The sequence below is a fragment of the Rutilus rutilus genome (assembly GCF_951802725.1).
Source record: "Rutilus rutilus genome assembly, chromosome: 5".
Lineage (NCBI taxonomy): Eukaryota > Metazoa > Chordata > Actinopteri > Cypriniformes > Leuciscidae > Rutilus > Rutilus rutilus.
In genome coordinates, this window is record NC_140213.1 from 48,238,403 (window position 1) to 48,261,412 (window position 23,010).

The 23,010-nt window shown below is 38.0% G+C and overlaps 1 protein-coding gene across 1 annotated transcript in view; it reads left to right on the forward strand.

The window, feature by feature from the left end:
- The window catches only part of LOC311290896 (xaa-Pro dipeptidase-like), an 80,016-nt gene extending 57,434 nt beyond the window's left edge, over window positions 1-22,582 (forward strand). The window contains exons 10-15 of the mRNA XM_084409639.1: window positions 13,513-13,581; window positions 15,491-15,568; window positions 16,309-16,457; window positions 17,340-17,524; window positions 21,020-21,211; window positions 22,070-22,582. Of these exons, the coding sequence (XP_084265765.1) occupies window positions 13,513-13,581; window positions 15,491-15,568; window positions 16,309-16,457; window positions 17,340-17,524; window positions 21,020-21,211; window positions 22,070-22,213 (817 nt within the window). The 3' untranslated portion in view covers window positions 22,214-22,582. The remainder of the gene's footprint in view (window positions 1-13,512; window positions 13,582-15,490; window positions 15,569-16,308; window positions 16,458-17,339; window positions 17,525-21,019; window positions 21,212-22,069) is intronic.
- The last annotated feature ends 428 nt before the right edge of the window (window positions 22,583-23,010 follow it).

The following is a 23,010-nucleotide window of genomic DNA, read 5'->3' on the forward strand; positions in this document are numbered from 1 at the left end:
CTTTCTCTCTCTCTCTCTCTCTCTCTCTCTCTCTCTCTCTCTCCCTCTCTCTCCCTCGTTTCTCTCCAACCCTCGCCAAGACTCCAGATACTGCTGCAATTAGCATCAGTTTGAAGATTTCATTACGACTCTCTTGCGATGGCCACTGGCTGTGTCTTCAAAGCGCCCGATATGAGCTGCATCACAGAGGGAAGATAACGGGCCACTGCTGTATATATAGTGTGATATAAGAGGGGCTGATGGGAAAGTCGAGCTGCGCAAATGATGACTGTGAATATATTCACAGGGCAGAAAAAGACAGAAGTCATCATTTGCGCTGCTCTATTTTCCCAACATCCTGAACGTCTTCAGCTGTCCCGAAAGTTATTATGCTGCCAAAAGAGAACTTTTTGGGTCCCAATTAGAAAACGGTTCAACTGGGTTCTATTCTTCTTCTTGATTCCATTTTAAAGAACCCTTTATGTCAAAAAGGTTCTATATAAGGAGAAATGTCTTGTTTAATGGGTTATTTCAAATGTTATAGTGCTGTTTAATTCATAAAATTAAATACAATTAAATAACATTTATTTAAAGAATTAATTTAAACTAAATCCATAAAATGATCACATGACAGAACCCCTAAAAGGTTCTACATATGAAGCGCCTGACAGAACCCTTTCAGATTCTACATATGAAGCGCCTGACGGAACCATTTAAGGTTCTACATATGAAGCGCCTGACGGAACCATTTAAGGTTCTACATATGAAGCGCCTGAAGGAACCCTTTCAGATTCTACATATGAAGTGCCTGACGGAACCATTTAAGGTTCTACATATGAAGCGCCTGACAGAACCCTTTCAGATTCTACATATGAAGCGCCTGACGGAACCATTTAAGGTTCTACATATGAAGCGCCTGACGGAACCCTTTAAGGTTCTACATATGAAGCGCCTGACGGAACCCTTTAAGGTTCTACATATGAAGCGCCTGACGGAACCATTTAAGGTTCTACATATGAAGCGCCTGAAGGAACCCTTTAAGGTTCTTCATTTGAAGCATCTGAATGAACCCTTTAAGGTTCTTCATTTGAAGTGCCTGACAGAACCCTTTAAGGTTCTTCATTTGAAGTGCCTGACGGAACCCTTCAAGGTTCTACATATGAAGCGCCTGAAGGAACCCTTTAAGGTTCTTCATTTGAAGCACCTTAGAGAACCCTTTATGGTTCTACTTATTAAGCGCCTGACGGAACCCTTTAAGGTTCTACATATGAAGCGCCTGACGGAACCCTTTAAGGTTCTACATATGAAGCGCCTGAAGGAACCCTTTAAGGTTCTTCATTTTAAGGGCCTGACAGAACCCTTTAAGGTTCTACATATGAAGCGCCTGACGGAACCCTTTAAGGTTCTACATATGAAGCGCCTGACGGAACCCTTTAAGGTTCTACATATGAAGTGCCTGACAGAACCCTTTAAGGTTCTACGTATGAAGCGCCTGAAGGAACCCTTTAAGGTTCTATGTATGAAGCGCCTGAAGGAACCCTTTGAGGTTCTTCATTTGAAGCGCCTGACAGAACCCTTTATGGTTCTACATATTAAGCGCCTGACGGAACCCTTTAAGGTTCTACATATGAAGTGCCTGATGGAACACTTTAAGGTTCTACATATGAAGCGCCTGAAGGAACCCTTTAAGGTTCTTCATTTGAAGCGCCTGACAGAACCCCTTTATGGTTCTACATATGAAGCACCTGACTGAACCCGGTTCTACATATGAAGCGCCTGACGGAACCCTTTAAGGTTCTACATATGAAGCGCCTGACTGAACCCGGTTCTACATATGAAGTGCCTGACGGAACCCTTTAAGGTTCTACATATGAAGTGCCTGACGGAACCCTTTAAGGTTCTACATATGAAGCGCCTGACGGAACCCTTTAAGGTTCTACATATGAAGCGCCTGACTGAACCCGGTTCTACATATGAAGTGCCTGACGGAACCCTTTAAGGTTCTACATATGAAGTGCTTGACGGAACCCTTTAAGGTTCTACATATGAAGCGCCTGACTGAACCCGGTTCTACATATGAAGTGCCTGACGGAACCCTTTAAGGTTCTACATATGAAGCGCCTGACGGAACCCTTTAAGGTTATACATATGATGCGCCTGACGGAACCCTTTAAGGTTCTACATACTGAATGAAGCACGTGATGGAACCCTTTATGAACATGAATTAACAATGATAAACAATTCTAAAATGTTTTAATCTTTCAATTAATCTTTATTCATTCTAATTTCAGCATTTACTAATACATTATTAAAAACTAGTTAACATTATTTAATGGACCATAAATGAACAGCTATATTTTTATTAACTAACATTAACGAAGAAGAATAAACACCAAAACATGTGTTGATCAGTGTTGGTTAATTTTAGTTAATGCATTAACTATCTAAAATAATGGGACCTTATTATTATAGTAAACAATATATATTTTTTTAATTATATAATTAAAAATGCCATGTTTCACTCAGTATTTGCACTATTTTGCAATGCACCGTTTCAACATGATCCTCTGTGTCTTTCCTGCTTGATACCGAGTCAGTCTCCTCTTATTCTCGTGTCGGGGTCCCTGATGGAATCTCACACAGAACCAGATGAATTTTTTATTTCAAAACTCTTTTAAGTTTCAGGCTCGCCGTAATGTGGAAATGTGTGACTTTTAGGAAGCGTTATGCCCTGATGTGCCTTTGATATGAGTCTGTGATTGCAGACAGTTTTCATTGTGAGATATTAAACTTTCTGGGTTAGATGAAACTGTGGAATAAACAAAATTGCTTTACCCAGAATCCCCTCTGTATTTTTAGTATCACTGATGTTTTGCAATGAAGGTTTGCGACAGCCGTCGAAAAGAAAATAGATTAAATTAACATTAGCTAATAGCATGTTCAACCTAGGTGAGTACTTATTTATTTATGAATCATTTATGTATTTATCAGTTAAATAGCATAGTTATATCGCAATAAGAGACTTTGTTTAAGTCTTTGTTGTTTAGAACAACATGCACTGATGAATCGTTTGATTTCATAATGACTTCAAGACTGCATAGTTTGAGAGAAAAAAAAATCCCTTTGCATTCGAGTAAATTCATTCTCACCTCAAATGCTTCTAAAAATACTCAGATGATGTGAGACTTCCCAGCCTCAAATCTATTCCTCTCTGAAACTGAGTGCATGCTGCATTCATTTTCAATGTTTTTTTCTGATGAAAGACGAGAGAGAGAGAGAGCGAGAGAGAGATATCTGTCCCCACATGAGATTGCCTCCCACTTGATTTCTGTCCTTCATGCATTGGGCCACAGATAAAACTCTTCTCGCTGAGAGATGCCCCTCCAATTGCATCCAGCAGTTTTATAATTAGATTTATTATGTAAGTTTTATAATAGGATTGCTTATGCATGAGTTTCACTTTTTATGTAACCGAATAATGTGCTCCAAAATTTCGGCTGAAAGTTTCGACCAGAACATGATCAGATCGACATCTCCTCAAAACCTGATTATAAAGCGCTCTGATGTCGGTGCGATGTCTCACAGAGTCTTCAGGAGAAACCAGGCTTTTTCACGAGCCTTTAAAGGTGCAGTGTGTGATTTTTAGCGGCATCTAGTGGTGAGGTTGCGAACTGCACGGTGGCCGACAGGAAGTGATGTCGTTGTCTGAGACAGCAGAGACTAGCCAGTTAAACAATGAGCTTTCTTTACAAAGATAAATTAAGAAATTAGTTTTACTTAATTATTCAGTGAAGCGATATGTTATTGTGAATATTATTGTTACCTGTTCATCATTGTGTCAGTGTTTTATCCGCTGACTTTAGCTAGCTTCTTTACATGAAGAACAACATAGTGACGAAACGCGTTTGTCCGCTCAGGGCCACCGTAGAAACATGTCGATGTAAGCGGACCAGCGGTGTGTGTGTAGAGAGAAATGCCTCATTCTAAGGTAATAAAAACATAACGGTTCATTAAGTTAGCTCTTAATACACCACTGGAAACATAGTTATGTTTATGATATTGCACCTGTGATCAATACAGGCCGTCAGAGACATGATGGCCTTCAGAAAGCCCAGGTATCTCTGAACTGAGGCATGTCATCCACACGTCTGGCTTGTGCTGTTGTCAAACTGTGCTCGAGTCAGAGATTCAAAATCATCAAGATAACAAACCAGAAGTCTTCGCTTTTCAAGACTAAGGTGATGTGCAACCCCTGTTTTGACACTTAGTCATTGTGGTATAAATGGCTCATGTTTATCTTCTAAATCTGCCCAAACTTGATGAAAGTATTCAATCGACTTCAGACGGTGCGTGTGGAATAACTCGAAACATCTGATTCTTTATCATCCAGGCAATTTATTGAAACACTTTCTGCAACAACTTAACCTTCCTGTGCTTGTTTTCAGTGATTTAATTCAGATGGATAGCTGAATAACCTATACAGGAGAAGAAAAAAATATATATTTACATAGACAGAACGTAGGCTCACTATTGGCCGACGCTGGTCATGACGTACGACCCAGAAGCGCTGCGCTGTTACACTACGTGAACTCACTCAGAGAAACACAGAAGAAAATGAAGAGTTGAATAAAGTCGTTATTTGTGTTTGTTTTTGCGCACTAAAAGTATTCTCGTCACTTGATAAACGTAAGGTTGAGCCACTGTAGTCACTTGGACTATTTTAACGATGTCTTTACTAACTTTCTGGACCGGCAAGTTTCAGTAACAGAGAAGCCTATGGAGGAGTGAGACAGCTCTCAGATTAAATCAGAAATATCTTCATTTGTGTTCCGAAGATGAACGAAAGTTTTATAGAGTTGGAACAACATGAGGGAGAGTAATTACTGACAGAATTTTCATTTTTGGGTGAACTAACCCTTTAACCCTAGGTTATAGTCGTTCTAAACCCCGCTTTTAACCCCTGGTAAAGTATATTTGCGTGTGAAACGATGTGTTACAATGTTACAACTTCGCAACCGACAGCCAATCGCGTGGCTCATATTCGCATGATTTGGACAGTCACAGAAACACGGCGTGTTGTATATAAACAGCCGTTGTAACGTTTGAGGGAATAACACAAAGCACGACAATTAGAGTGAAGAACAGATTTCAATCTTACCTTTATAGTCTACTCAGTATAAATGTAACTGTACAGTCAGCGATATATAATAAAACAGGTCGTGTTCTGTCATCCAATCAATGACACTGACACTGCAAATATGCAAATAAGAACCGTAACCCAAGGCTTAGGAATGTACAGTGTGGATTAATTGATAACCCTGGGTAAATGAAACATGAACATGAAACAGGAACATTTCTGTTTACCCTGGGTTAAGTATGATCCAGGGTTAAATGGCCCTTTAATCTTTCATTTTTCATAGATTATTGGTCCAGTAACTATTTAGTCGTCATTGTTTTAGGCTGAGATGTACTTTCTCAAATCTTGCCGATATTTAACACAGTCGTTTAATGTAGGTTAATGCTGATTTAATAAGGATACAATAATAATGGCAAATAATGAAGAAGTGTTAGTATTAGCTGTGGAGCGGCGTTATGATGAGCGTTAGAGATGACCTCCTGTGATCATATTTACTGAGGCTTCAGGCTAATGCGGCTTCTGAGATTCTCATTTCTCTGAGTGTGTGTGTGTGTGTGCACAGATCTCATCGATCAGGGGTTCGGTCACATTAATGATGCCTGCTGGTGCTTCTCGGCCGCTCTGAGTCTCTGTGAGCGTCATCAGGGGAAACAAAACCAGAGATTCGCTTGAGTTTCGGTCCTTCTGAAGCTTCAGCCGTTGCTCTGCAGAGTTAGCACTAATGAGGGGATTCAGGACACACACACACACACACTCATATACAGGCTTTAAATTACACTGTAGTTTGTCATGATATTATTAAAATGATGTGCAAACTTATTTCTACCTTCTCAAATATAGAAAATATGAGTTAAAGACAAACAAATAACTTGGTAATAAAATAAAGGCAGAAACTAACAACTGGATCTCTCTCTCTCTCTCTCTCTCTCTCTCTCTCTCTCTCTCTATATATATATATATATATATATATATTTGTACATTTATGTGTAATATATTTGTGTGTGTGTATTATCATTATCATTTATACGTTTAATTATTTATAATTAATCTTATTTGTAATTTATAATTCAATTTACCATTAAAAAATGTTAAATCCCCTGGATAAACTTCCATAATTTGACACATCTGTGACTGAAACAGAACAGTGCTATTTATTTCATTATTTACAGTATATTTTACTATATACTACTAGCTTTTATTATATATTTTCAGTTTTAATTTTTATTTCACTTTACTTTTTTAATAACTAATAATGCTTTTGTTATTTTGATATGATAAAGATATATGAAGCTATACATATTGATCTATATTTAGCTTTAATTACTTTTTATTTTCAAGTTTTAGTTTTTGGTAACATTTTAAAACAAGGTTTTTAACTTTAGCAACAATGGAAAATTACTTCATTTATTAATTTATTAACCATTTATTAATCTTAGTTCATGTTAATTTCAAGTTGTGTATGTTAATATTATTCAGTGGACCAGAACATGAACTTACAATAAACAGTTGTATTTTATTAAATAACATTTACAAAGATTAATAAATAAAGTAAATTAGTTAATGCATTAACTAATGAAACATTATTGTAAAATGTTACCGAACTTAACCGTTTATCAGTTAGTTTTTTTTTTTAATTCGTTTTCTTTTAACGTTTTATTTCAGGCTTATTTCAATTACCGAAAACAATAATGAATAACAATACATTTTAATAGTTTTAGTTAACAATAACAACAGTGATTGTGAATTGATGTAGGATGGGACTTTTATGGAATTTTCTATAGGTTAAAGATTAAATTGTGATTGTGATGTAAAAAAAATTACAGAGTAAACTATTTTAAATTTAGAACAGAAAAGACTTTCCATTTCGTGTGACATCACTAATCCCTCCTACTTTTAAGCCCCTCCCCTTCAACCACATGACTCATTCTGGAACGTAAGACTACAGTTTCACTATCCAATCAATTCCTGCGCTGCTTTTTTCACGTTAAATATCTTGTTTCATTCAGAAAGACATTGCAAGTAAAATGTGGTTGTGAAAAATGTTTCATCTTGACTTTTAAAGTCAGACGTTTCCGTACGTATTTCCGAGTGCATCATCAGGTTATTCTTAGACGGCACCTTGGCTCCGTTTTCAATCGTTATTCCAATTAATTCGTCCACGTGTCATCTTAGACGCTAGCGCCACTGTGTTCAATAACCTCTCGTTAAATCTCCATTCCTCATTTAGTTTAATTGCAGTTTGTGTGAACATAAAGACGTCTTGTTAAAATGGCCTTTAAAGCACATATTTAAGGGTGATTTAAGTTCCTGTGAAACGAAGACGTGCCCCGGAGCCGCTAATTACAGCGGTAGCCCACTGTATTTACAGAGAGAGAGAGAGAGAGAGAGAGAGAGAGAGAGAGAGAGAGAGAGATAGAGAACGAGAGAGAGAGAGAGAGAGAGAGAGGATACTGTATGAGAGAGAGAGAGAGAGAGAGAGAACGAGAGAGAGAGATAGAGAACAAGAGAGAGAGAGAGAGAGAGAGGATACTGTATGAGAGAGAGAGAGAGAGAGAGGATACTGTATGAGAGAGAGAGAGAGAGAGAGAGAGGATACTGTATGAGAGAGATATTGATGCCTGTCACAAAAAGAGAGAGTTGACGACTAATCAGTGATGCGCTCACACACACACACACACACACACACACACGCTCGTACACAAAACAGACACACAAACGGTAGCCCACTGTATTTACTGAGAGAGAGAGAGAGAGAGAGAGGAGGATAGAGAGAGAGAGAGAGGATGAGAGGATGATGAATTTGAAAGAGGAGAATACAGTAAAAATTGAGATATTACAATTTTATATAATTGTTTTCTCTTTGAATATACAGTAAAGTGTAATTTATTCCTGTGATCAAAGCTGAATTTCCAGCATCATTACTCCAGTCTTCAGTGTCACATGATCCTTCACACATCACTCTAATATGAGGATTTGATGCTAAACAAACATTTATGATTATTATCAGTGTTGAAAGCGGTTCATAATAATTTGATGAATAGAAAGTTCAAAAGAACCGCATTTATTCGAAATCGAATCTTTTGTAACGTTATAAGCGTCTTTACACTGTCACTTTGAATCAGTTTAATGCGTCCTTGATGAATAAAAGTTTGGAGTTTGATTGACAGGTGTGTGCATGACATGGAAACACTGTTTTGCTTTAATTATCCTGTGGAGATTTAGTTGCATAATCAGCTAAATGATTTCATGCAGCTGAAACGTTTGGGTTTATCTCTGAATCCCTTCGCCGGAAAATAAGACTGACCGTGGATAAATCCAGATGAAATTTGAGCGAAGGACAGCACGGCTTGTCCTAAAAATGCAAATCCAGGCGATAACAAACAGCTGTCTCGGGTTACCGATGGGAAATGTCACTCTAACCGGCCACAAACACGGCATTTGATTAGGATTTACTGAACTGAGATTAGATTATCCAACCTGATCCCTCTGCACCATCTGCCTCGTTCCCCGCATTTGGTTTCATTTTTAAGCACATGTACGTCTTAGTATGAAGACGAGCGTTTGCCCTTGGTGTGTGGGCCGACAGCAGTGCATCATGGGATTGAGTGACGGTGTTTGTCATTGAGCCTTTTGTTTGTAGCTATACACTAAAGCATTAGATATTTTACACCAAGTTATCATATGAGAAGATATGGAGCATGCAACTCTTTTTTTAAAGCGTGAACTCAGCATGCATCGCCGTTCAGCTTCATTGATTCAGTCTTAAAAACGTCTCTAGGGAAGAAAATCATGCGAGTTTGGAAGCACATGATGGATTTACCAGCATTTCTGTGAAATACGGATGCAATATTCATTTTTGGGTCAGCAAAAGGAGTCGTCACACATGTTCAGGCTGAATGTATTATGCATCGCCACACCTGTGAATGAGTTGGACTTCTGTTGTGTGTTTTTAGAGCAGGTTTGAACAGATAAACCTGGGCGGAACCGGCCCGATGTTGAGGAGCGCACAGGACCGCGTGTGAAAGAGTCTGTGTGATTGTTCATTTAAGAGGAAACACAGATGGTGAGACTGTGTAATGCGACGACTCCGTGTGTGTGTGTGTGTGTGTGTGTGTGTGTGTGTGTGTGTGTGGTAATCCACCTTCCCCGAAACACCAGAGCATGATGGGATAGCAGTCCTCGTGGTGCGTCGACAGTACTCGATGCTGATGATGGGGCAAAAACAATACAAATAAGGCTAATCAATTAAATTTAAATTATTTAAAAATAAAAACACTTACAAAAAATTTAATGAAATCATATAAATGTAAAAAAATAAAAAATAAAAATATATATTTATAATAATCCTAAATATGTAAAGTTAAAATAACATTCAAAATAAAACACTTGCTCAAATTTAAAAATCTTAAAAATGTCCAAATAAAATGGGTCTTTTTTCATTATATACAAGTAGTTATAATTATAGTAATTTGTTTACATGTTAAAATAAAAACAATCAAAATAAAACACTTACTAAAAATACATTTAATAAATATTTAAATAAATGAAAAAATAAAAAACATTTACTAAAATTATTTAAATCATATAAATGTATAAATTAATATTCATAAAATAATTAAATCATAAATATGTAAAGTTAAAATAAATAATTGAAAAGTCAAAATAAAGCATTTACTAAAAATGTATTAAAACTCACAAATGTAACACTTGAAATCTTAAAAAAGTCCAAATAAAAGGGTTTTTTTCTCATTATATAAGTACTTATAATTACAGTAAGTGATTTCGACCATTAACCGTCATCAGAGAACCAGGAACATTTGAATTTGTGGTTAAATTATTGAAATATTAATTTAAAAACTCATGGTTAGGGAAAAAAAACTCTCAAAAAAAACATTTAATATAAATCTTAATGGATCAAGGGGAATGGACCGTTTAGTTTGTGTGTGATTCGTATTCATAAATTCATTTTTAATTTATTTATGCATATGAATCACAAACTAAATGGTCCATTCCCTTGTTCCATTAAGATTAATACAAAATGTTTTAAGCTCGATATTTTTTACTCATTTACAATTCCTAACTCATAAAATTAATGAAATGTATGGATTGTTCCATTTAATTTGATGGAATTTTACTATAAAATTGAAATTCGTAAATCTTAAAAAAAGGCTTAAGTAAGTTTGTGAATCCATGCTTTAATAAGAAAACATATCTCTGCTCCAAACGCTAGTGAGATGCCTAATAAATAAGACAGTAAAATTCATAAATTGACCTTCTTACACACTATTGTTGCATGTTTTCAGTGCAGCTCTCTGGGACTAAAGCAGCGTGTGTGAATGTCAGAGAGCAGTCGAGGTGATCCCACGTGTGAGTCTCTCGTCAGACTTTGATTCGCAGAGAGCTGGTCTTGGACCGAGATCAGTGTGTTTGAGTCTGGCGTGATATTCCCGATCCCTGTGCAGAAGAGGAGTCTGGGATGCCGGAGGAATGGAAGCGGTTCAAAGAAAAGCACAAGCCCACTCAGACTCTCTCCTCTGGGCGAGCGAGGTTATTCTGAGACGCTGTGTGTGTGTGTGTGTGTGTGTGTGTGTGTGTGTGTGTGTGTGTGTGAAGAATCATTTTAAACCAGTTTTTACCTGGTCTCTGTTGTTTTAATGCATTTCAGAATTTATGCATTGGTTTGCTATTTGGTGTTGCTTATTATTTTCATTGGCACATTTATTTCTATAGTGCATTTCACAATGTTTCAAAGCAGCTTTACAGAAAAATTATGATGTCACTGTTTCTATCTTATAGGTGACATATTATTCCCCTTTTCACAAGATGTAATATAAATCTATGGTGTCCCCAGAATGTGTCTCAAAATATCCCCCAGATCATTTATTATAGCTTATCAAATATGCCCATTTTTGGCTGTGAACAAAAATGCGTCGTTTTTGTGTGTGTCTCTTTAAATGCAAATGAGCTGCTGCTTCAGAAGAGGGCGGAGCTTCAGATACTCCGGGAATAACAGAACAGGCCAATCTCACTCATCCAGAATCCCAGAATAACCAGTAGCGAGTGCAGCCTTAGGGAGAGACTCAGGAAGAGTTTCTGAATGTTAGTGGAGACATTTGTGTAGTTGTTGTGGAGTTACACTGATCATCTCATCATCATGTTGAACTTCTCCACAAGTGTCCACAGTTCCTGAGGTGTTTATAAGACAGCGGTGACATGTTCTGGTCAATAGTGTTCAGTGCTCGTCTGTGCTCAACCACAGAACAGCTTCAGGCTTTGCTGGATCTTCTGCCATTGCGTTAGAACTGGTTTCATTGTTAGAACTGGTCTCACTGTTAGAACTGGTTTCACTGTTAGAACTGGTCTCACTGTTAGAACTGGTCTCACTGGTTTCACTGTTAGAACTGGTCTCACTCTTAGAACTGGTTTCACTGTTAGAACTGGTCTCACTGGTTTCACTGTTAGAACTGGTCTCACTGTTAGAACTGGTCTCACTGGTTTCACAGTTAGAACTGGTTTCACTGTTAGAACTGGTCTCACTGTTAGAACTGGTTTCACTGTTAGAACTGGTTTCACTGTTAGAACTGGTCTCACTGTTAGAACTGGTTTCACTGTTAGAACTGGTCTCACTCTTACTGGGTTTCACTTTTCACGTTTTCTGTGTTGGGAGAAGCACCGGGGACCTGATTATAGCACTCAAACACGGGAAAAGTCAGATTTTCATGATATGTCCCCTTTAATATCTTCATGTTTTATATGTGCATTTAGCAAATTAGAGCTGAGCGTTAATATAGTTACATTTTGCAACCATATAAACAATAAAGCAGTCGTGATTTGCGATATAACATACATTGATATAACATACATTACATACATTGATATAACATACATTGATATTACATACATTGATATAACATACATTGATATAACATACATTGCGAGTATACTGTATGTATGAGAACAAATTTGGACGTTCTTACATATCCAACTTTATACAGTATAAAGAGCCGGGCAATAATATAGTTACATTTGCAATGAAATAAAGATTTTTGAGGAAAGCGTGATGCATTTTATTTCTCAGGATTCTGTGATGAAGAGAAAGTTCAAAAGAACAGCATTTATCAAATAGAATCTTTTCTAACATTATAAATGTCTTTACTGCCACTTTTGATCAGTTTAATGCTTCCCTGATGAATAAAAGTATATATATATGGTTGTTGTTTTTTTACTGAACAATAGTGTAATATTCTGTCGTATGAAAAGAGCTTGAATGGAGGAAATGAAGTTGTTTGTTTCCTGAATGCTGGTTACAATTATCCCTCAATTAAAAGTACTTTCCGTATCAAATCTCCAGTTAGATGTGATTTAATCTAGCATAACTGGATCATACAATCTATATTAAACACACCGAGAGATCAAACCCTGAAGGAAGCGTTTCCCGATCACTGACTTCATTTCCTCATAATGGGAACGAAACCAAGTGATATTTTCATGACCGTCGGAAAGAATGGTCTGAAATCAGACAAATGAAGAGTCACATGACCTTCATGACATTAACGCTGCGTATGAGACATGATCTGAAATTAATTACAGCTCCATCAATTATTATTTGCTCTTTCCCAAGAGAACAACAGTTCTGGCCAAAACTGGCTTCATGTGCAATATTCACACTTCTGTGTCCTCTGGTAGTATTATACAATATAATTGATTTTATGTTGCCTGTTTGTTTAACCCCGAGCTATAAACACCTTTAACTCCGGGTTTAGCAACACTTCATACTGACCAAAGTTGAAAAAGGGTTTTAGAAACATTGTAACCTTGAGTGGTGATGCCACTTACTGTGTGATACAATGTAACGCTTGAATGTTTGAAGTCACTGAATATTAATGAGCTTTGGTGACACTGAATATTAATGAGTTGACACTGAATATTAATGAGATTTGTTGACATTGAATATTGATCTGATCTTTATGGCTCCTTTAATGTGCATCTGTGTGATTTTTCACTTGTTTATCTTGTTTCACTTCTGTGTGCTTTATATCAGTGTGTGTCTGTTTTGTTGATGTGGAGATATGAAGTTATGAAGTTATCACTCAAGGTTTTCTCAGGCTGCCACTTCAGTTTATGTCGAGTGACGGTGTTTCAGGCTCTTCATGCTGTATTGTACAGTTTAAGCTCAGGTCACAGTCTATGGTCACACTGGAGAAATGAGAACAACGGATTTCTGATCTTTTTGATTTTGTTCGTGTGTTTCTTTTGTATTTTGTTGATTGAATTCGAAATAAGAATTGGGGAATTAATGTCAATCTTACAATGCAAAAAGAACCAAATTAAACCTAAGAATATGCATTTTCTCTATGCAAAATGTAATTGACGTGTGTGAACTGTGTGTGTTTCAGTCTGTTCCAGCATTACTGTTACTCTCGCGGAGGAATGCGTCACACCTCGTACACCTGCATCTGTGGAAGGTACAGCACTGTTACTGATGTGTGTGTGTGTGTGTGTGTGTGTGTGTGTGACACCTCATACACCTGCATCTGTGGAAGGTACAGCACTGTTACTGATGTGTGTGTGTGTGTGTGTGTGTGACACCTCATACACCTGCATCTGTGGAAGGTACAGCACTGTTACTGTGTGTGTGTGTGTGTGTGTGTGTGTGTGTGTGTGTGTGTGTGTGTGTGTGTGTGTGTGTGTGTGTGTGTGTGTGTGTGTGTGTGTGTGTGTGTGTGTGTGCGTCACACCTCGTACACCTGCATCTGTGGAAGGTACAGCACTGTTACTGTGTGTGTGTGTGTGTGTGTGTGTGTGTGTGTGTGTGTGTGTGTGTGTGTGACACCTCGTACACCTGCATCTGTGTAAGGTACAGCACTGTTACTGATGTGTGTGTGTGTGTGTGTGTGTGTGTGTGTGTGTGTGTGTGTGTGTGTGTGTGTGTGTGTGTGTGTGTGTGTGTGTGTGTGTGTGTGTGTGACACCTCGTACACCTGCATCTGTGGAAGGTACAGCACTGTTACTGGTGTGTGTGTGTGTGTGTGTGTGTGTGTGTGTGTGTGTGTGTGTGTGTGTGTGTGTGTGTGTGTGTGTGTGTGTGTGTGTGTGTGTGTGTGTGTGTGTGTGTGTGTGTGACACCTCGTACACCTGCATCTGTGGAAGGTACAGCACTGTTACTGGTGTGTGTGTGTGTGTGTGTGTGTGTGTGTGTGTGTGTGTGTGTGTGTGTGTGTGTGTGTGTGTGTGTGTGTGTGTGTGTGTGTGTGTGTGTGTGTGTGTGACACCTCGTACACCTGCATCTGTGGAAGGTACAGCACTATTACTAATGTGTGTGTGTGTGTGTGTGTGTGTGTGTGTGTGTGTGTGTGTGTGTGTGTGTGTGTGTGTGTGACACCTCGTACACCTGCATCTGTGGAAGGTACAGCACTATTACTGATGTTCTGTGTGTGTGTGTGTGTGTGTGTGTGTGTCTGTCTCTCTGAGTGTGTGTGTATGTAAGTGTGTCTCTGATTGTGTGTGTGTGTGTGTGTGTGTGTGTGTGTCTCTCTGTCTGTCTGTCTGTCTGTCTGTCTGTGTGTGTGTGTGTGTGTGTGTGCGTCTCTGAGTGTGCGTGTGTCTCTGTGTGTGTCTCTCTGTGTGTGTGTGTGTGTGTGTGTGTGTGTGTGTGTGTGTGTGTGTGTGTGTGTGTATGTCTCTGTGTGTGTCTCTCTGAGTGTGTGTGTGACAGTCGGTGCGTGATTGTCTGTGTGTGTGTGTGTGTGTGTGTGTGTGTGTGTGTGTGTCCGTCCTGTTAGTGAGAGACTCTCAGTGTCTGATATTGTGTCCTCAGAGCGAGAGATGTGTCTGAGTTCAATCACATCTGGACTGATAATACACTTCAGACGTGTTTCGGGTTCAATCTTAAAGCACAGTTCACCTAAATTACTATTGCACTTCTATAACATGTAGCGCACGTGACATTATTTTCCAAGTCTTTTAAAATCATATGATTGTGTGATTAAAATTACTTTCTTTTTTTGTATCTGCAGATCTTAATTTTTCATGAATATTCAAACCTTGCTCATCTCAGTCATTAATGATGCAAGATCTTCAGTGAATAATAACTTACATTTCAGGTTTTCTGACACAATTGTTGTTTTGTGGGTGAAGTGTAATTTAATACTTAAAGGGACAATTTTAAAATCAAAACAAGTATTAATGTAAACTCTCATGAACATAGAAGCATTGAAAAACGTTTACCCATAATGCATCTGTCACTCACCTAACTGACTGAACATCCTCAACAGTTAAAGATATAAAGATAGATGATGTTCATTAGTATGTAGTGGATATGGTCAATAATTCTGGTCATTTATTTGAGTTATTTTGTATGTTATCACTCCAACAGTGGGAACAACTCCTCCGTCCTGCATTACGGACACGCCGGCTCTCCCAATGACAAAACCATCCAGGATGGAGACATGTGGTGAGTTTATGAGCCGCTTTTCACACATATTACTTTAATAATCATGTTCAGTGTCAGTTGTCTTGTTGGTTCATGCTGGTGTACAGTCATATTTCCAGTAATATTCAGGTTTATGGTCTGGTTATGAGCAGTTGCACACTGACCCCTGGTGGACACGACTTACAAACACACTTTCACTTTCTGCAAGCACATCTTTGAGATATGATTTGAAAATCACGATGGTTGAATTATTTAAAGTAGAAGCTGATTTAGTACAATCAGATTATGTTTATGTCCGGCATCATCTGTCTTTAAATCACAGCTGAAAACTACTGTATCCATATTGAAAACTGTATCCATAAACAAAAATGCATTAAAGTGATGCGTAGATGTGCAGAATTTCAGTATTTTGTGAAATTCTGAATTTTTTTATGTCATTTATTGCATTAATATCCTGTACATTGAAAATGTATGTTAAATGGTTATTGAAATATACAGTATAATAAAAAAAACTATGGATAAGGAACTGTCCATAAGCTTTATGTGATGTTTGGTGATACTTACTGTTCATTGTAAAACATATAAATAATAATAATAATAATAATAAACCAGGGCTACTCAGTATTTGATGATGTCATCAAACCAAACCATAAAACTAAAACAAGTCATAGAAGTGGTTTTAGATTTGGTCCAAAGATTAATCTGAAAACTGATTGATTAATATAAAGATGAAGCTAAACTCTGTGATTGTGTCCTGACAGTCTGTTTGACATGGGCGGCGAGTATTACTGCTACTCCTCCGACATCACCTGCTCTTTCCCGGCCAACGGCAAGTTCAGCGCGGACCAGAGAGCCGTTTATGAAGCCGTGCTGAAGTCCTCCAGAGCCGTGATGGACGCCATCAAACCTGGTACACACTCTAGAGTCACAATACTGCAGATCAGGAGCAAAACTGAGTCTTTTCTGACCCAATCTATGACTATCAGCTGAAACTCTGATCTACACTAACAGTCGAAGGTTTGGGGTCAGTCAGAGTCTCTTCTGCTCACCAGCTGCGTTTATTTGATAAAAAATACTGTAAAATTGTGCAAAATTATTACAAATTAAGATAGCTGTTTTCTATGTGAATATATAGTAAAGTGTAATTTATTCCTGTGATCAAAGCTGAATGTTCAGCATCATTACTCCAGTCTTCAGTGTCACATGATCCTTCAGAAATCATTCTAATATGATGATTTGATGCTCAAGAAACATTTATGATGATTATCAGTGTTGAAAACATTCAAAATCTTCATTTCTTGTGGAAACAAGGTAATTTTCAGGATTCTTTGATGAATGGAAAGTTCAAAAGAACAGCATTTATTTGAAATACAATCTTTTGTAACATTATAAATATATTTACAGTCACTTTTGATCAATGTAATGCATCTTTGTAGAATAAAATTATTAATTTCTTAATTTCCAAACTTTTGAATGGTAGTGTATATTGAGATTTGAGTTTTGTTATTTAAGAATGCACTTCCTAAAAAGTCAAATAGACACAGTGTGTTTGGTTTAAAGTCGAAGAGAGCTGTAAAATGACCTTTGACCTCAGTGTTTACCTCTAATCCTCCCTTGTCTGGCTTATTCTACTCTGAGTAATGCCTGAGCTGTGTATTTTGAGACTTCTTGCGTTGTTTTTGCCTCTTCACGATGACTCGCTTGCTTTAGTCCTCATTAGTAAGTCGCTCTGGACAAAGGCAATAATGTACTGAGGGTCTCAGCTCAGTGATGTGTCTGATGTCCCGCTCAGGTGTGAAGTGGACCGACATGCACCGTCTGGCAGACCGGGTTCACCTGGAGGAGCTGCTGAAGATGGGGATCCTGCGTGGGGCGGTGGAGGAGATGATGAAGGTTCATCTGGGCTCCGTCTTCATGCCTCACGGACTGGGACACTTACTGGGCATCGATGTCCACGACGTGGGGGGGTATCCAGAGGTCAGTTCTGAGCTTTCACTGGTACAACACATTCACACACTTTTTTATTCTATTTTTACCCTGTGTAATGTATAATCCGGTGCTTAACGGTGAGTAATAAGACAAAAATCACAAATAATATGTGTAATTTTGAGATTGGAAATTGTTATAAGATCAGTAATTATGTGTTACTACGCCAAAATGTGAAGAGGCCAGATATGATTTTAGATTTTTGTTGAAGATAAATCTTAAAACTTTTTTAAAAACTTTTACTTATTGTTTATTTCTTCTTCTTTTCCTGCATTTTAACATGTTTCTCGCCATGAAAACTCTTTTGACTCTTCTTTCCTCTATTTTTTCCCTGAAGTCTATGTATAATCTATGTATAATGTATAATCAGGTTCTTAACGGTGAGTGATAAGACAAAAATCACAAACAAACAATATGTGTAATTTTGAGATTGGAAATTGTTATAACATCAGTTAATAGTAATTATGTGTTACTACGCCAAAATGTTTAGAGGCCAGATATGATTTTAGATTTTTGTTGAAGATAAATCTTAAAGCTTTTCAAAAAACTTTTACATTTATACTTTTAAACTTTTATATTTTTAACATTTTTCTCAAAAATGCCATGGTATGGTAGCTAACAAATATGGTAACAAACACCAAAATGTTATAAACTAAAACCAAAATCATACAGATCTTATAATCATCAATGTCATTGCAATGTGTTGTCATTTGATAACTTTTATATTGTACATGTATATAATTTTATGCACATACATAGTCAGTCACATAAAGCCATATACTGTACACTATATATCACATCTCTATTGTTTGATGATTTATATTGTCTCCAGATTTAGCTTCAAAGTACTGAACTTCTCAATGAAGACTATTAAACATTACGATTATGAACATTAACATTTAGATTTTCCGTAGAGCTGCTTTGATACATGTATTATGACAGGCACAATACAAACAAAACTGTATGTTTCTTGTAATTAAAAAAAATCAAGCTACATTTTAATCTATGCTTTCATAGTCAAGCTTCTTTATTTCTAAAGATCAAGGGAAATATTTTCCTCATGAACTGACTCTGTAAAGGAAGGAATGAATCATTTAAACGCCTGATTAAAACCAAATGTTGTTAAAAGCAGTGTTTCTCACCCCTGTCCTGAAGACCCTCATCACTGACACACTCATCAGACACACTGTTCAAGATCACCTCCTACACACTCATTCACTATTCCCTACATTACTGCACTAATATGATGAGAACGAGTGAGTGAATCTGGACACTGAGTGAGCCGCTTCTGCATATTTGGTGCTCGCTGTTTAATAATTCATTGAAACACAGCAAACTGGCAGCTCCAGTAGTAATGAGAAGATTTATCCTGAACTCTGTCATGGAAACTAGCATGTATAAACCATAATTAAACAATTTAATTATCAATTAAAAGGGAATTTTGATATCAGCGTATGAGATTACACTGGACCAGTGCAGTTTGGAGAATGGCTGAATGATTGATTCAGCTGCGGCGCCATCTCCTGGCAAGACTCGGGAATTCATTCAGTGTGCGACTCTCACAGTGCATTATGGGTATTCTCTAGTCAGGTCTATGTTAGACGAGGAGGCATTAAGTGCGTCCCAAATCGTGTACTTGTGCACTATTCTATGCCATTTTGTAGTATAATTAGTGCGAGTTGTGCGTTCACACTAAACATTCTAAAAGAAAAAGTGCACTTTAATGACCCGGATGATGCACTTATTTAATTGGAGCAGCACCATCCCTTTCAGCATCGACTGAACCAGTACAAGATGTGTCCGTGTCCTCCAAACTGCCATCTTGGCTGATCCCGAAAGGTAATTCAGCAAAACCACTTTTCTTCGTTCACTGACTTTGTACTTTGGACCAGTAATAAAAACTTGATAGGAAAACTCCTCAGCCATGCTTTCTAAACAACAAACCCTTAAAAAATAAAAAAAGACCTCTTAACCTCCCACACTGGATAAACAAATGATCAACCGTTCCTTCCATCCCGTAAAAAAGGACATTCCCTCCCTCCTTCTGGATTGAGGAGCGCCGTGTGTGTTTGTAGCTCTTACACCATACACCAGTCTCCACTGTAACTCTGCTGTTCCTCAATAGGAGATCTCCAGCGTCCTCTCTTTAACAGTGTGATGAGACACTTTAACACACACAATGTAGAGTGCCTTTTTACCAGTGTCTTGAAATAATCCCAACTCTGGAGTTTTAAAGCTACAATATGTCATTGTATTCGCCGCTAACCCCTTACAGTAACACAGGCGTAGGTTGATGACGCATAAGCGGAATTATGGAACGTGTCGTCATGCCGATTAATCTAATAATGTTTATGGATGAGTGAATACATTGATGTTTTTAACATGACTGTGGAATGAAGCAGGGCACGATTGCTAATGAGAGACAGATCTCAGCGCCACACGCGAGTCCCGCGGATGTAAAGGAATGAGGACATTTCATTTTACTGAACTAACGTACCCGCAAGTGCTGAATTAATACTCACAGGACAGTTTATTAGACGAATGAAACTTGTGAGGTAACGCAGCACTGTTTCACTTGGCCTACACTATCACACTAAACTGCATTTGAGTGTGTTAAAGTTATAATGTTATTCTGTGTGTTAGTTTGTCTGTATGACACTAGCAGTGAGCGAGATCAACATTAGCATAACACACTGATCATATTCTAACATCTCATCATGTTGAGCTACAGTATATAACATTGATTCGTTTTATGTGCATTTGTTAACCTCTACATTTGCGCGTCCCTGTCAAGTCTAAGTTAGCCGCGGACGCTAGCTCTCGGCATCTCGAAAACGCCAAACTGATATTGATCCTCGTTTTAGTTCTCCTTTTGCCCCAAAGTCTGCTTGCCATGGTCCATAATGTTTAAACTAAACAACAACAGCGTGAGCGTGCGCTAGACGTAACGCAGTTGTCCACGTCTGTCGCCATGGTTATTATGGCAGTACGAGCGGAAACCAGGGATAACGCGGATATTACGTCATTGACAGGCGACACTGAACTGGGACAAGCCATTATTTAAAACTGGAATTTCTCTGAAATTAAAAATCTTTGGGAACTTTTGGGATATTGTAAGAACACAACTGCAGGATATATATCACACTGTGCAAGTGATTTTTGGATATTTTTTTACAAAATTCTTACATATTGTAGCTTTAACCGAAAAAACGAAGTGTGAAACGAAGTGTGCACTTCATGCACTCGACTGTCACAGCTTTAATAGCGTAGTGGAGGGGGAGGGGCTATCAGACTGCGATGTTGAAAGACAAAATAAATGTATAAAGTTCATACACTACACGGTTGTGTGTATAAGTGTATAGTGTGTCATTTGGGACACAGCTGTATGAATGTGCCTCCAGGACAGGGTTGAGGAGCTCTGCTTATGATGACCAGCAGCAGCAGCGGTTATAAGTGTGTGTGTGTGTGTGTGTGTGTGTTGTCCAGGGCATCGAGCGTGTGGACGAGCCGGGGCTGAAGAGTCTCAGGATGGGTCGTGTGGTGCAGGAGCGGATGGTCCTCACGGTGGAGCCGGGAATATATTTCATCAATCATCTCCTGGATAAAGCGCTGGACTCCCCGACTCAGTGCGGCTTCATCAACAGAGACGTCCTCAATCGCTTCCGCGGCTTCGGCGGGGTCAGAATTACTACTAACATATACATTCCAGTAGATATACAGATACACATCAGTTCATAACCAGTCCTTTCTTTAACATCGTATCATTTTTGCTGATAATTTTGTTGATCTGTCAATATATAATAGTATATGCTATAATGTATGCATATAAAAAATACATATCATATAAATCATACATTATACTGTACATATATAATACGCTATATATGTATATTTCTTTTATCTTTCACTTTATAATCAAAAGGACTAAAGTTCCATGCATCCAGATTTTATAAGTGAATATTCTGAATGTTTATGCTTTTTCAAATATGATCTTTCATGTAGTGTGTAATAGAGCGTTTTGTGAATGTAAAAGTTCTGCAAGGTTTTAAAGATCAAAGAAGAGATTCTGAACTGCTGAAACGAGTCGTCAGTAATTCTATTCTCACTTGTAACTAATTAGCATAATGCCCACCTGTGGTGTTGATTGGCTGAACAGCGTCTCTTAGCTCCGCCCTCAAACACTGTAGTGTATCTGAGACTGGAAGAGTTTGGTTCGGGTTGTTCGTGTCGAGAAGACGCTGTTTTCTGAGATTGATACGGTAAAACCCACGCCATCGTTACTGTTCGTATCACTGAGATCAAGAGCTGAGATTCAGATATGATAATGAGCGTTTGCTTTCTGACCAATCACAGCAGAGCAGCTCTCAGAGAGGCGGAGCTTAGAGAGACTGAATCCTTGATGGAAGCGTTTCAGACACTGAGAGAAAAGAGCTGATGCTGAAATGACAGTATATGATGAGATGGGGGAATTAAAGTGTATATGAGAAAATGAAATGCAAACATGAATATTGCTGATCGTGTGTGTGTGTGTCTCAGGTGCGCATTGAGGATGATATCGCTGTGACGGCTGACGGCGTGGAGCTTCTGACCTGCGTTCCTCGAACCGTGGAGGAGATTGAGGCGTTCATGGCCGAGGAAACGTCCAAACCCTTCAGTCCCATCAGCAGCCAGAAATTCTGAGGTTATGATTATGATGATGATGATTATAATGACACTCCTTTTCCTCAACATATCAGACTTTAAACTTTAAGTAAATGAGTATCTTTGATATTTCATTCTATAAAGGGAAACACACAACATGTGACCGCTTCTGTATGACTTCACTTATGGAAATCAGTGTCATAAATTAATTACCGGATCATTTATGCTTTCATGTAGCAGCTGTGTAACATTTTCAGAGTTTGATTCTTAATAAAAGCATCTCTGAACATTATTTAGCCTGACTTAAACTTTACTCAATTCATTTGCATTTTATCCTCTACACTTTTTGCAAGTTTGTAAGAAAATGCAATGCTTATTTTTAATAAACATCTGATTTTTCTAGCATCATTTAGAATCGTGTGCAACCTTTTATTTACTAATTCATAACTTTCTGTCATGTTGTTTAAATCTCATATGAGTTGTTTTTGTCGAACTAAACGTGTGGGAATAGCAGTAAACAGAGACGGATGAGAGAAATCCTGACACTCAATAATATGACTGTATGAATGAAGCGCTTTTACAGTTCAACGACACAATCACCTTTTGATTTTTACCCTAAAGTGTTCATGCATGATTTGAGCTGAAGAAATTAAATGTATGACACCATCATCGTCAGATTTTACTGCTGTTTGAAATATTACTGAAGTGCTTTCAGTATTACTTTAGTGCTTTTAAATGTTCCCAAAGTCTTTGGGGAAAACTTGTGACTTTGAGTGTGTGTGTATAAATAACAGAAACGGGAAGTGAAACTAGACAGATGACTAGTTCTCAAACTT